This window comes from Denticeps clupeoides, chromosome 9 (assembly GCF_900700375.1).
Source record: "Denticeps clupeoides chromosome 9, fDenClu1.1, whole genome shotgun sequence".
NCBI lineage: Eukaryota > Metazoa > Chordata > Actinopteri > Clupeiformes > Denticipitidae > Denticeps > Denticeps clupeoides.
In genome coordinates this window covers 4456335-4470083 of record NC_041715.1, presented here as the reverse complement: position 1 = coordinate 4470083, position 13749 = coordinate 4456335, and the positions used below count along the sequence as shown (strand labels likewise).

The following is a 13749-nucleotide window of genomic DNA, read 5'->3' as shown; positions in this document are numbered from 1 at the left end:
CCGCTGGGTGACGGAACATCTTTTGAAAAAAGGTGTCTTGTCTTCACAATTGGGTTCAAAATAGTTCTGAACCAGAAATTTGGCCGCGTAAAGACGTTGAAGTAAAACCCCCAGACACGGCCCCCATCTGCTCGACCGTTAAAAGGAGTATTTTGGGTGCAACACCCTGACGCCTTTGTGTCTGCAGTTAATTAGCGTTCGCTGCTAACGGTGCACGGTCCGCGAGCGATAAACTGTGTCACGCTCACACGTCACCGCTGAGACATGGTCCACACGTTACTCTACTTTATTCAGCAGACTAAGACGCTAAGAAAACTAAGAGCCCCGATAAGGCCCAACTTGTCAGGAATAGAGCATGCTGGGAATTGTTAAGTGCTGGACGAGTTATTTATTTTGTGAGAGTGTGCGCATGTGTGCGCATGTGTGTGTAAGTACTTTTGGAACGAGTGGGTTTTCGGCTGCTTCTTAAAGGTGGTGGTGGTCTCGGCTGGTCGAACGGAGTTGTTCCACCAGCCAGGGACGGGGACGTTAAAGAGCGCGCTGCAAAAACACTACTAATGAGTCGGCCGCCGCCTCAGAAAAAAAAAAAAAACGCTCCCTTCCCGGGCGGGAAGCCGACATTCCAGGGATTTTCCAGGCGTTAATGTCGCGGTTATCAGCCCGGGCCGCAGGTTCAAACACGACCCGGGAGCCAGAAATGGACGGCGTGGCGGCGGCGGCGACTTTGTTTTTGTTAAGGGCTCCGTTGAACGGCGAGCGATAAAAAGCAGGAAGTTGTGACCTTGGGACGTGAGCGAGCCGTGACTCACCGACGTTTCCTGGGCCTTACAATAAGAACAAAACAGGCCCCATATCGGCACAGGCGGCCATTTATTTGTTTTAACTCATGAAAACAAACTCACTGCTATATTTAAAAGCAGAAAGTTTAAAAAAAAAAAATATTTTACAGGCGACTGTCTACTGAAAACTGGTTAGGTGGTAGTAGCCTAGTGGGTAACACACTCGCCTGTGAACCAGAAGACCCGGGTTCAAATCCCACTTAATACCATCTCGTCCCTGAGCAAGACACTTAACTCCAAGTGTCTCCTGGGGGGGACTGTCCCTGTAACTACTGATTGCAAGTCGCTCTGGATAAGGGCGTCTGGTAAATGCTGTAAATGTAAAACGATCGTTATTATTATTATTTTGAAAGATACGGGGGCATCAGCTGATAGAACGGGGACTCGTGGTTGGACGGGGACGTGGGTGGAGATTTAACCTGTGCGTACGTCGCCGACTTAATCCCAGCGGGAAGACTAAACACGGGATCAGGGACCCAGCGGGCGATCTGGTACGAGAGGTCACCCGCAGTAAACACGCACTGTTTGGACGAGGCCTGGAAAGGACATTAGCCCGCGAGTCGCGTGGGACGGAGGGAGCGGAGAACACTGGGGTCTCTGTGTGTGTGTGCGAACTCGCGGCTTCCTCTCCGGCTTCCCGTGTCCTCTGGAGCGCGACGTGGAAAGTTTATCTCGGCACTTGGAGATAGCCATCTCGGAGATCAAGAGCCGCGGTCGCCTTCACACAACAGCGCAGATACGGATCAAGTTTACATGTCGAGTGAAAGGTTGAGTGGCATTGCCTGAAATGTCGAGATAACAATCATAAAAGTCTCAAGAACTATTACTACAGATGCTATAAAATCACTAATAAATAATTATTGGCTAATTAAAAAGCAAGTCACGTATAGGGCCATAGTTTTTTTGGCACTATACAAGTCATGGGGCGCGTTCACTGGTGTCACCGTCACTAGTTCACCCATCAGAATGCTTCAAATGAACCGCCGATGACCTGCACGCCGTCGTTGTTGGTGGTGGGCGCGGCACACGTTGGCGTCAGTCGTGCATACAGGCTCCTCCCCTCTTAAACTTTGTTCATGAAAACATCATTACAGTTCTAATCACTAGGTAGCATATGCTACGTCTCATAGGGCGCCGTGAAAGCATGACCCGTGACGGCGTGTTAATAAACCTCACGACGCAACACATCCATATATTACACAACACCGCCGCCTCTCACGCTACATAAGCAGGATCATGCTGATCACGACCCCCGACCCCCCGGCCAAGGGAGGCAGCCTTTTCCTCGCCGAATTCCCCTCCGCCGAGGTCAAACGAGAACCCCGCTGTTTTCCCAGCGCCTACGGTCCTCCCGAGAGCGGCCGCAGCATCTGCCAAGCGTTTAGATAAGGCCGCGCCGCCGGGGCAGGCCGCGATAATACAGTGTCCTATTGACGGGATAAGCCGGTCGTGGGAGGAGACGTGGCCGAGCAACACACTTCGCAGGGCCGCTTCAGAAACGTATACGTATCTATCGGGGGGGGGGTGCGTGTCCCAGAAGGATCTCACAATACCATATGCATCACCACACTAACTAATGTAAAAAACAAAGATTTACATTTACAGCATCTACCAGACGGCCTTATTCAGAGCGACTTACAATCAGTAGTTACAGGGACAGTCCCCCCCCTGGAGACACTCAGGGTCAAGTGTCTTGCTCAGGGCCACAATGGTAGTAAGTGGGATTTGAACCTGGGTCTTCTGGTTCATAGGCGAGTGTGTTACCCGCTAGGCCACCACCACCTTATATAATTCTGTATCCATATTTTCACATTTGTTTGAGGTGCAAAGCCTGAATTTTGCATTAAAAGTTTTTTCCTTTGAGTCGCAATTTTCTCGGTTCCACACTGCGTCCTTTATCCAAGGACAATGGCGCGTTGTCCCGGCTGAAATATTTCCCCGAGACACGTTGGGCCTGCGTCTCTCTCTCTCTCCCCCCCCCTTCTCGTGCATCACGTGCAGAGCCGAGGATCCCGGGCCGGGACGACGCAGCGCTGGGGAGGTCCCCCCCCCGCCTCGGATATTTCTGCAGGCGGTTCCGAGAACCGCGCCGTGGAGTCCTGCAGGTCGCAGCACGCCAGGGCCGCCGGCGGCGGGCGGAAGGCGGCGTCCGCGCCCGCAACTGTACAACATTTCTTTCCGGAAGAACAAAAAAAACGACACTCAAGACGTGAGGACGGTGGCCGCAGCGACCCCGAAACGGGAAAGGTGTCCGTGTCCATGACGAACGTGTCAGATATGTTTTCGTGGGCCACTTGACGGACGGACCAGAACAGGGCCGCATTTATAAACGGCGCCGCACAAAGGGCGCAGTGTTCGGAGGACACTGGCGTCCCGCATCAGCGCCATCTAGTGTTCCAAGAAAAAACAAGAAACCAGCCGCAGAATGTCATTTTTACGTCGCACTAAGGTCAACGTTTGTCTTATAGTTTTGCGCAAGGGCTCGTGCATTATGGGTAAGGGGTGGGTACAATGACCCTGCGGGGTCGCGCATCCCAACGTGCACAAAGGCCAGGAGCCAAACGGGCATGTGACACGCGTGTGACGCGAGGGTAACCGGGTGACTTCTCTCCAGGAGGGACACGGAGGGAAAAAGGAAAATAAAAAGGACCCAGGCGGGCTGAGCTCACCGGCAGGTTTTAATATACGGTGCGAGGCGTAAATCGTCCCGCCCTCCCCCCCCTCGGCGCGGCGGTGCCATCTGGGCTACAGTCCCAGGCCGCGGAATTGGATTACACAAGTCTTTTTCCTCGGCGGAATAATTACGTTTGAGATTTCAACACGACTCAGCTGCTTTAATGACAGTCGTGCGTTTGGGATGGAAATCAGGACGTTGCTCAAGAGCCATGACCCCGCCCCCCCACACCAAAAAATAAATACAAATTCAACTTATAACTATTTACTAAAACGAAGATTTAAAAGTGAATTTAAAGTGAAGTGGTTGTCGTTGTGATACACAGCAGCACAGCACACGGTGCACACAGTGAAATGTGTCCTCTGTATTTAGCCATCACATTTACATTTAAGGCATTTGGCAGACGCCCTAATCCAGAGCGACCCCATGTTACCATGGATGAAGTGATCAGTTCTGGTTCACTAGGACCCCCAACTATGAATACAATCTTTTTATTCACTATGTTGTAGTTTCTATACAGAAGTCAGACAAGAAGAAGGTTACAAATTCATCTAAATCTTCTCTAAAGAGGAAGGTCTTGAGCTGCCGTGTGAAAATACTCAGTGACTGAGCAGTTCTGACCTCGAGGGGAAGTTCATTCCACCACCGAGGGGCCAAGATGGAGAAGAGTCTAGATGAGCGTCTTCCTTCTACCTTCAGAGGGACCAGGCGAGCAGTACTGGAGGCTCGGAGTATACGAGGTGTAATAACGCCGTGGCCCATGGTGAGCAGTGGGCGGCCATGACAGGCGCCCGGGGAGCAGCGTGTGGGGACGGCGGCTTGCTCAGTGCCACCTGAGTGGCGGATCGGGATTTGAACCGGCAACCTTCTGGTTTCATAAAGCGCGCTCTACTCCTACGTTTCTGGACCACGCGGTCACATGGGCGGGCTCTCTGGGCTATTTAAAAAAAGCCCCTCCATGTCACGGGGTTGGGTCCCCCACCCCCGTCCCCACGATGTTTACCGGCGGCCGTGGTCCCCTCTAAATATAACCCAAACTCCAAATCGCCGGCTGAACGGGCGACGGGCTCGGACGGGCTCCGGCAAATGGACACGCGGAGGGGGCCGAGGAGGGAGCGTCCCCTGCGTTTCTAGGACGGGCCCTCGTAACCGGGCCCCACTCGCGCCTCTTCACGGTCAGCGCGTCGGCGCCGAACATCCCCGACAAAGGCCCGCCATTATTCCGCGTCCCCTGGATTCGTGCCACGGTGTCCGTTTTTACGCCCGGGCAGGTCGGCGGACGCACGCCGGTCCGCCCCTTCGGCCCAATTAAGAGTTTTGGGCCCCCGGCCGCCGCCAAATGTTTTCTCTCTGACCTCATCCAGCGCTTCCCCAAATCTTTGTCCCGCTACAGTCGACGCGCGACCTGGAAATAAACGCATCCCATACGGAAAACCCAAAAAAATAAATACTTTTACGTGCCGATGGAACGTTGAAATTCGACAGCAACGCAAAAAAAAAAACACGTCTGCATTAAAGGGAAGTGATCGTCACATGTGATACACAGCAGCACAGCACACGGTGCACACGGTGAAATGTGTCCTCTGCATTTAACCCACCGCCCTTGGTGAGCAGTGGGCGGCCATGACAGGCGCCCGGGGAGCAGTGTGGGGGGACGGTGCTTTGCTCAGTGGCACCTTGGTGGACCGTCGGATTCGAACCGGAAACCTGACTACGGGGCCGCTAGGAAAAAATTTTTTAAATAAAAATTCTACTTATAACTATTTATTTATGTTTTAAAGGGAGGATTTAAAGTGAATTTTAAGTGCAGTGATCGTCTTTGTGACACACTGCAGCACAGCACGCGGAGCGCGCGGTGAAACGTGTCCTCTGCATTCAACCCTCACATTTACATTTAAGGCACTTGGCAGACGCCACCAGCTCCCCGCCGAAGGAGAAAGCGGCGGCGGAGTTGGTGAAACGTGGCTTCTACGGGTGTCTCCTCGCCAGGCTGATAAGAGAGCGCAGCTGCGCGTCTGGACGGGGCGTGCGAGCGGGCGAGCGGGGCTGCCGGGAGGGAGGGAGAGAGAGCGAGAGAGACAGAGTGGAAACATCTGGCGAATTAGATCCTTCTAACCGATTCCACGTCTGCCCTTTCTGGAAAGAAGAAGAAGAAGAAGAAGAAGAAGAAGAAGAGCCCCGCCCACAGGTACAGCCCGGGCCCTTCTGCGTTCCGATCGTGGCCCCGCGGTACGTAACGCAGCGCGGTAAAACTCAGAATCTGGCCCGGGCCAGACGTCGGCCCATATAAAGAAGCGTGAAGGCGTTTTATTGCTGGAGATCTGACATTTTAGGCGCGTTGCCGGGACTCCCCGAAGTTCATCGTCCCGCGTTGAAAGGCCGCTCGCCGTTTTGGTTTTATTAGAGGCCCGACTCCCTCGGCCGCGCGGACGTCACTCCGTTTTCAGGAGCCGCGGGTCAAATTGCACCGAGCACGCAGAACCAGAAATAAATCCCCCGCCCCCCCCGCGACAGGCTCTTCCACAGACGCGCCGCGGTCCTCGCTCCCGCTGCACTTGCCTCAGGTTCAAACCCCACTTACTACCACTGTGTCCCTGAGCAAGACCCTTAACCCTGAGTGGGGACTGTCCCTGTCTCCAGGTCTCCCCTTTAATTAAAATCCGGATAAACCTGCAGTCCTGGGACATCAGGGCCCCACACACACACACACACACACACACCCCAAAAAAAAACCTCTTCCAGGACTCTGGAAAACAGTCCGCTGACATCATCCCGGGAAAGCGATCATGCACCTGGACGGAATGGGAATTTCCATCATCACCGCCACCACCATCATCTCCCAGTGCACGACATTGCAGCGAAGACCAAACCTGACGGTACTGGGGCACAGAGCTGCGAAAAAAATAGGCCCCCAGAATTCCCGAGCTCATCCCGGGTGCGATTGTCCAGCGAATTTCCTGGAAGTTCTGCACCATTTGTTAGTGTTTGTGTTTGTTTTTTTTTTGGAGGGGGGGGGGGGGGGGGGGGGGGGGGTCCTAACCTCACCATATTTCCCATGACCCCCAACGTGCAGCCACGGCCCTTTCTCAGCGGAAGCAGGAAATGAAGTTCCTGCGACGTTCAATGAGGTGGTAGTAGCCTAGCGGGTAACACACTCGCCTAGAAGACCCAGGTTCGAATCCCACTTATTACCATCGTGTCCCTGAGCAAGACACTTAACCCTGAGTGTCTCCGGGGGGACGGGGGGACTGTCCCTGTAACTACTGATTGTAAGTAGGGTGGTAGTAGCCTAGTGGGTAACACACTCGTCTATGAACCAGAAGACCCGGGTTCAAATCCCACTTACTACCATCGTGTCCCCGAGAGAGACACTTAACCCTGAGTTAACTGTCCCTGTAACTACTGATAGTAAGTCGCTCTGGATAAGAATAATGCTGTAAATTAAAACGATAAATGTAGTCGTCCGGAGGGTCTCTGCGCACGAAGGAAGAAGCCGCATTCCACAACTTCCCACGAATTACCGTCCGAGCGAGCGGGACAAGCGGGAATTCGGGCTACACCTGCGGGCTCGGTACCTTGCGTGTGGCGCTCGGCGACGAGGGCTCCCCTCCTCGAGTCCGGGCTCGTCCATGCCTCCTCCGACGCGCCCTGGCGGACCGCGGGCCGCGTTAATCGCCGGAGGGACGAACAGGAAAAGCCGGTCCGGCGCCCGCCGCCATGCCACCTCCCACTTACTGTCAGCCGGGGCGGGAGGGGGGACGGAGAGTCGCGCTCGGTCCCCGCCAGCCGCGCCTGACTGTCATCGGCCGCGGAGAGTCCCGAAGCCGGAGCCGCGCGTCCGACCCCCCGCCCCTCGCCCGACGCCCACTTCCACATGGCGGACGGGCGAGTCGCGCACTTTCCGGCCGCTTTCCGCGCTCCAACTCGCCGTTCGGCGACAATTCGGAAAGTTCCGCGGATAAAAGTGAAGTTAAACTGAGAAAAAAAACAAAACAAAACAAGACAAAAAACGTGATTGATTTGCCCGCTCGGACGCGGCGTTGGAGGCGCAGCGCCACCTGGCGGTAGGTTCACATTTTACGGGTATGCCAATTATTCAACGAAAGAAGAAAAAAGTGAATTATTTGTACCATAAAAATAATTTATTCATAAATCACTTTCACACAACAAAGGAGGTGGTGGTAGTAGCCTAGTGGGTATCACACTCGCTCATGAACCAGAAGACACAGGTTCAAATCCCACTTACTACCATCGTGTCCCTGAGCAGGACACTTAACCCTGAGTGTCACCAGGGGGGGACTGTCCCTGTAACTACTGAATGTAAGTCGCTCTGGATAAGGGCGCCCGGTAAATGCTGTCACTGACCAAAGTGCTGTACACTTAAAATTTAAAAACAAGTTAAGTTGCCAGGAACAGGACAGACATGGACAAAAAGTTCATTGAAATAAAAAGAAAACAGAATAAAATAAGAGAAACCTGCAGCAATTTGAATTAAACAAGGGGTTGAATAAAACAGAAGGATGTAAGAAGGAAGGACCACATAAAACACCGTATAAGAACCACGTCACACCGGGTTAAAAGTCAGGGTGTAAAAGTGAGTTTTTAAACGAGATTTAATGGCAGTGATTGATGCGCCTGTCCGACACTGATTGGCAGGTCGTTCCATAGACGTGGGGCAGCCACCGCACAGGCCCTGTCGCCTCTGAGCTTGTAATGTGACCGAGGAACAAACAAATAGTCTCTGGTCTGGACAACTGAGAGAACGGGGGGGGTGTAAGAACGGAGAAGGTCTGACCAATTCAGAGATTTAAAACCAAATAAAAGAATTTTTAAATGGACTTTAAAACAGTGTATGTGCTCTCGCCTGTTAGTTGTGAAAGGTGTCCTCTGCATTTAACCAGCGAGCAGTGGGGACGGTGCTTTCCTCAGTGACGCCTTGGCGGCTCGGAGTTCGAGTCACAGGTTCGAACCCCACTTACTACCACTGTGTCCCTGAGCAAGACGCGGGGAACTGTTACTGTCCCTATAACTCTGGACAAGGGCGTCTGATAAATGCCAGAAATGTCAAATGTAAATATGTGTGCAATGCAAAGTGAATATAAAGTTATTGTCATTGTGAAACACTGCAGCACAGCACATGTTGACACAACAAAATGTGTCCTCTGTATTTAACCATCACCCTTGGTGAGCAGTGGGCAGCCATGACAGGCGCCCGGGGAGCAGTGTGTGGGGACGGTGCTTTGCTCAGTGGCACCTCAGTGGCACCTTGGCGGATCGGGATTCGAACCGCCAACCTTCTGATTATGGGGCCGCTAGGGCACTACTGCCCCACAATGCACATCCAGCATGATAGTAGATGAAAAACTATAACACAGCAATTCCGCACAAACTTTACTTTTTTTTTTCATTATTACAATATCTTAAAATGCTTGTACAGCAAAAAGCAGTCTTTAGTTTAAAAGAACCGTAAATATAATAAAGTTTTTCATGTGTTTTTCAAGACAAGAGTGGCTCATGTTAATCATATTTATTCCTCAGCATTTCTTCACCTCTGTCATCACAACACTACGGGCACTTGTGGCTTGAGGCAGAAAAGCACTAATCATCACACACTTCATTCAAAAGTATTTAGCCGACAAGCAATCATTTCTGTTCATGTAAAAAGTGTGTTTAATACAAACGGTGACAATATTGCATAAAAACACATTGCATGTTGCATTATTCATAGAACATTCTGAGTGGAATTCTGAAGCTGTAACACCATGCTGGAAGGTGTGGTGGCGACGATGGAAAGGTTGGAGGACAAGCAGTAGAACAACTCCGCTCCGTGAGAGCAGTCCTGGGGGTACATGACCGTCATGGTGAGGCCGACGACCATCACAAAGACCCCCACCAGCAGGATGGCGGAGACTATGATATTTTCCCCATGAAACCAGCGGCCAGGAGACAGTTTCAGGAAGCACGCAGATGGGATTATGAACATCAGAGGTGTCGCACTCAAGACACCCTGCAAAAAGGCAGAGATCACCCCCACATTTAACCTCCAACCCTGATTACCTCCAGTTTAGAATCAGGAATAAAATGATAACAATGTCAATATTCGGTTTAAGCAGACAAATAAAGTGATTTGAAGAAAAAAACATTAACATTAATGATGATTTCTTAATTCACACTTACAGACTGATCATTTTAATTACTCTATTGTCGTTTAACAGAAACATCACTCAGCCACTCTCTTATCACCTTAACAGGTTTCCATTAATCTAAGCAAGTGTGAAAACCTTGAGAACAGTGGGAATGATGTGTGCAAGGTATACTGGGATTTCAGGGCTTGCCCAACTTACATTTATTTCCAGGACAATACCCAGGCAGTCGTAGGCCAGGGATATGGCTGTACAGACAGACACTATCACAAAGGTAACGGCGACATGGGCGCTGTTGGAGAGCGCGCCGTCATAGAAGATGTTCGACACGACCTGTTGATCATGAGTCAGAGTCGATGACGTGAACAAAGGCAACGAGCGGTGCGGTCGTGCCCTATAGGCTTCCGGAATGCGGCATGAGCCTCCTGCAAAATGTTCTTTCATTTTCCATTTCGGTCCAGTTTTTAATACAGCTTTATCTCGCAAGGAATGCATTTGGCACAGTGGCACCACTGTGCTTGAGACTTGAGTGAAGCACGAGCATATAAAGCTTCAGCCTGCGTGAAGGAGCGTGTGTGTGTGTGTGGTCGGGTGCTAAAGAAACTTCAGTCATAGCAAACGGGATAGGACGTGTTCTGTTAAATGTATGATTTTTGTAAAAAAATGCGTAAAATGTGTTTTTTTTTTTACAATAAAACACCGTAAATGGCAGAACATCGCTTTCGTGTAAAAAATCTACTAGCAGACATGTAGGAAGCCCATGACGTGACAAATGTTTAATAACCAGATGAAAAGAAGATGGGTTGGGAAATAACAATTATTCGGTAGGGGTGTGTGTAACATCACCAAATGATTAAACATGATATTATTTTTGCTGGCAAATTAAATAAAGAATTTTTGCAAGGGTCACGACCCCCCTTGTCACGGATTTCACGAATGGACAACAATAGGAAACTAAGCATGTGAGCCAGTATTTGTGGCCCTCACTGAAAAAAGTTTGGACACCCCTGCTGTAGATCTATCCTAATCTATGATAATTCACGGGTTAAACTGACTCTCTTGCAGAATTTCCTGTTCGCTATCCTTTCTTCTGAAGTCAATTTCTTTCAGTTCTTAAATGTCTCAGGTCTTAGCTAGAAGACAGAAACTATTTTGTTTCAACTGGGAGATGCATTTCAGTAATGAATGGCTTTTGGGATCCCACAGGGTTCAGTTTTAGGACCTATTAGCCAACAAAACCCTTATAAAGTTATACAGTGGGAACAAAGTAATGCATTTTATTTGGCAGTAATGAAGAGAGATTTGAATACTTCAGAGGCAGAAGCCAATGAGTTAGCATAAACATCTTGGCATATTAAACAATCAATCCAATAATAATAGACTAATTTATTCACTAGTTTCCCCATAATACTTTGAATTAATTTTAACCTCCACCATATTTTACTGCTTCCTGATGGTCAGTTAGAGTGAAAGTGACATCTAGTGGTGCTTTTTTATCTGACACTGAATACTGCCAAGCGTTCACAACTTGTCTATTTTGCACTTAAACGAAGCCATAATCAGATGCTTTAAAAGGCCCATACCTCACGTGTCACAAAGCATTCAAGAGGGAATGTGGTGACAATGCTGATCCCATAGCAAAAACGAGCAAACGTTGCCAGGTCATCATTTCGGCAGTAATTTTCAAATATGTCACCTGAAACACAAAAGTAATTTTGAGCCCAAACAAGCGTAATTCCCAAAAGTGTCCTTCGTCCAAAAGTTGTTGGGTCTACCTTGTGTATATCCTGTAAAGGTCACATATCCCGCCACGGCAAACACCGCACTGAGCAGCACAGCCAAGCCCACCGACAAATGTGTGACGCGGGTCCAGTTGCCCAGCGTGGGCTCTCGAAGCGAGCCGTAGATCAGGAAGCTGTTGTGGTGGCAGATGAAGGCTGCGACACACAGACATTACACGGCGCTGAGTGAAGCAAAGCCCGTCGGGCGGTACGGCCGCCTGCGACGTTCCAAGGCGAGGCCTCACCAAAGGACATGACTCCCACTGCCTGTATGGCGTTCCACCTGGCGAATCCCCACGCGTTCTCTGTAGGGGGGCTTCGACGAGGGAAGAAGAGCAAACACAGAGGGGGGGGTCACTCTTTCTTCTTTAAGATTAAACACACACACATTAAGTGAAAGTGAAGTGATTGTCACTTGTGATGCACAGCAGCACAGCACACGGTGCACGCAGTGAAATTTGTCCTCTGCATTTAACCCATCACCCTGAGTGAGCAGTGGGCAGCCATGACAGGCGCCCGGGGAGCAGTGCTTGGGGACGGTGCTTTGCTCAGTGACACCTCAGTGGCACCTTCGCGGATCGGGATTCGAACCGGCAACCTACTGATTACAGGGCCTCTTCCGTAACCGCTAGGCCCCCACTGCCCCATTACTTGTCATAGTGGAATGAACGTGGACGGTCGGGTGGTGCAGTGAAATGTACATGTGGGGGCCGAGAGTGGCGGCTCTGACAATCACAATGACGATGATGACCAGCGTCAGCACCATGGAAACCAGGGACACCTGCGGACACAACAGACGCAGTGACCTTTCACGACCTCTGTGCATGACTCCCAACAAACCAGATTAGGGTAAAAGCAGGCTACCTTGCCCAACTTCTCTATGTTCCGATACAGGGACAGCGGGAGGGTGAAGAGAACAGTGGATGCTAAGATGACAAAGTGTCGCTCGGCGAACATGTTATCTGGTCCGACTGCAAATGCACACAATGCACAGAATGTTTACAGGACGTTCTGTCTTTCCGACGAACTGGACGAGTCCAACAAACCTCCAGGTATTCTCAGGAACACTTTGGTCAGTGTGTCACCGGTAATGATGTTGTAGCTGATCATTGCTAGACAGTAAAAAAAAAAAAAAAAGGCTTTTCAATGTTGATCATTGTACTTTATTTTAATAATGCTTAGTTGGCAGTGGGCCATGCACACACCTATGAAGGGATAGAGAAACTGCAGGATTGACAGGACGATGTAGCCGGCAAAGCCGAAGGTGCTGTGCACTAAAGACTGGTAGCTGTCGGTGCCTGAGAGGTTCCCTCCTCTAATCAGGAGAATGATTGAGTAGTCTGCAACAGAGAGCAACAACATGCATGTTGTCCCTAAGTGTCCCCCAAGTGACAGTTAACACTAAGTTGAGGGACTGTCCCTGTCACTACTGATTGAAAGTCGCTCTGGATAAGTGCGTCTAGCAAATGCCGTAAATGTAAAAATGTTGTAGCTTATGTAGATACATTCAGCAATACCCTATATATAATAAATTTATATTATAAGACAGGACTCTCGAATCGTTCTAACGTACCTGTAATGAATGCAACAGCCATGAGCAGAATCAGTCCCAGCGGGAGTCCGGCTTGGTTCAGTGAATAAGGGAGCCCTAAACATGCATTACAGGCAAACACCACACACAACCAGTCATTTTCACGACGCATTTTCATGTACAATTAGCTGCCATGACAGGGGCGGAGCCGTTTTTGGGGTGTTTGGGGATGCAAAACATTGGCAGCCAACATTGTTTGCAGTCACATGTTCCATAAAGCTCATATGATGCGTGACAAATGGTTTCCTAAATATGAACTGGACAGAAACTGCACACGGTAATACAGCAACAGAATAATACAATAAAATATAATAAAAAATATAATAAAATATGTCTGTGCAGTAGACGACTGGCCATGACATGTGCGGCACTCATAAACCAAACCACCTATGATGCCAGATCCGATGATCGAGTTGATGAAATTAAAAGACGCCGACGTCATCGAGCCTTTCCCCGCCGCGTCTTCGGCGCGCGTCGGCAGCAGCGCCTTCCGATCGTCGACGTCAATCTTAGAAGCGCAAAGAGTAAAAAAAAAACTTACAGAACCATAAAAGTCCGTGATTTAACATTTTCCCGGGATTTAAAAAAAATGTTACCGGCTGCATGCGCTTGTCGGGCGTCCCGTTTTCCATCTCGGACACTTTAAAGATCCTGAGCCGCGCCGCGCCGCGCACATGATCCGGGGTGCCGGGCGCACAGTCCGCCCCTCCTCCGGAGCTCC

General features: G+C 50.2%; 2 protein-coding genes and 1 long non-coding RNA gene across 7 annotated transcripts in view; 1 reads left to right on the top strand and 2 right to left on the bottom strand.

Annotated features, from left to right (window-relative positions):
- The window catches only part of cobll1b (cordon-bleu WH2 repeat protein-like 1b), a 24567-nt gene extending 17182 nt beyond the window's left edge, over positions 1-7385 (bottom strand). For 3 of the 4 annotated variants that reach the window (XM_028990981.1, XM_028990984.1, XM_028990983.1), the window contains exon 1: positions 7089-7384. In XM_028990981.1, the coding sequence (XP_028846814.1) occupies positions 7089-7144 (56 nt within the window). In that variant the 5' untranslated portion in view covers positions 7145-7384. Of the gene's footprint in view, positions 1-7088 lie in introns of all 4 variants that reach the window. The other variant, XM_028990982.1, reaches the window with a different exon arrangement.
- On the top strand, positions 5458-9622 carry LOC114796628 (uncharacterized). Its single transcript, XR_003750765.1, has 3 exons — positions 5458-5701; positions 9052-9137; positions 9242-9622. It is a non-coding gene; the product is annotated as an uncharacterized LOC114796628 (long non-coding RNA).
- slc38a11 (solute carrier family 38 member 11) lies at positions 9166-13749 on the bottom strand. Of its 2 annotated transcripts, XM_028990986.1 has the most exons (12): positions 13625-13749; positions 13416-13536; positions 13011-13085; positions 12643-12777; positions 12484-12549; positions 12302-12408; positions 12139-12218; positions 11683-11753; positions 11432-11593; positions 11240-11352; positions 9858-9989; positions 9166-9520 (listed from the first exon to the last, which is right to left on the bottom strand). In XM_028990986.1, the coding sequence occupies exons 1-12, from the start codon at positions 13658-13660 to the stop codon at positions 9236-9238; spliced, it is 1383 nt and encodes a 460-aa protein (XP_028846819.1). In that variant the 5' UTR covers positions 13661-13749; the 3' UTR covers positions 9166-9235. The 2 variants fall into 2 exon arrangements, with proteins under 2 accessions (XP_028846819.1, XP_028846823.1); XM_028990990.1 differs by lacking the exon at positions 9858-9989.

What these genes read in the sequence shown, in the direction of transcription:
- slc38a11 (XM_028990986.1), bottom strand. Translation starts at nt 13,660, where the DNA reads ATGGAAAACGGGACGCCCGACAAGCGCATGCAGCCG. An exon ending in GTTTCTCTATCCCTTCATAG is followed by an intron (nt 12,550 to 12,642) that starts GTGTGTGCATGG and finishes TTTACTGTCTAG; the next exon opens with CAATGATCAGCTACAACATC. An exon ending in GTATTGTCCTGGAAATAAAT is followed by an intron (nt 9,521 to 9,857) that starts GTAAGTTGGGCA and finishes GCCTTTTTGCAG; the next exon opens with GGTGTCTTGAGTGCGACACC.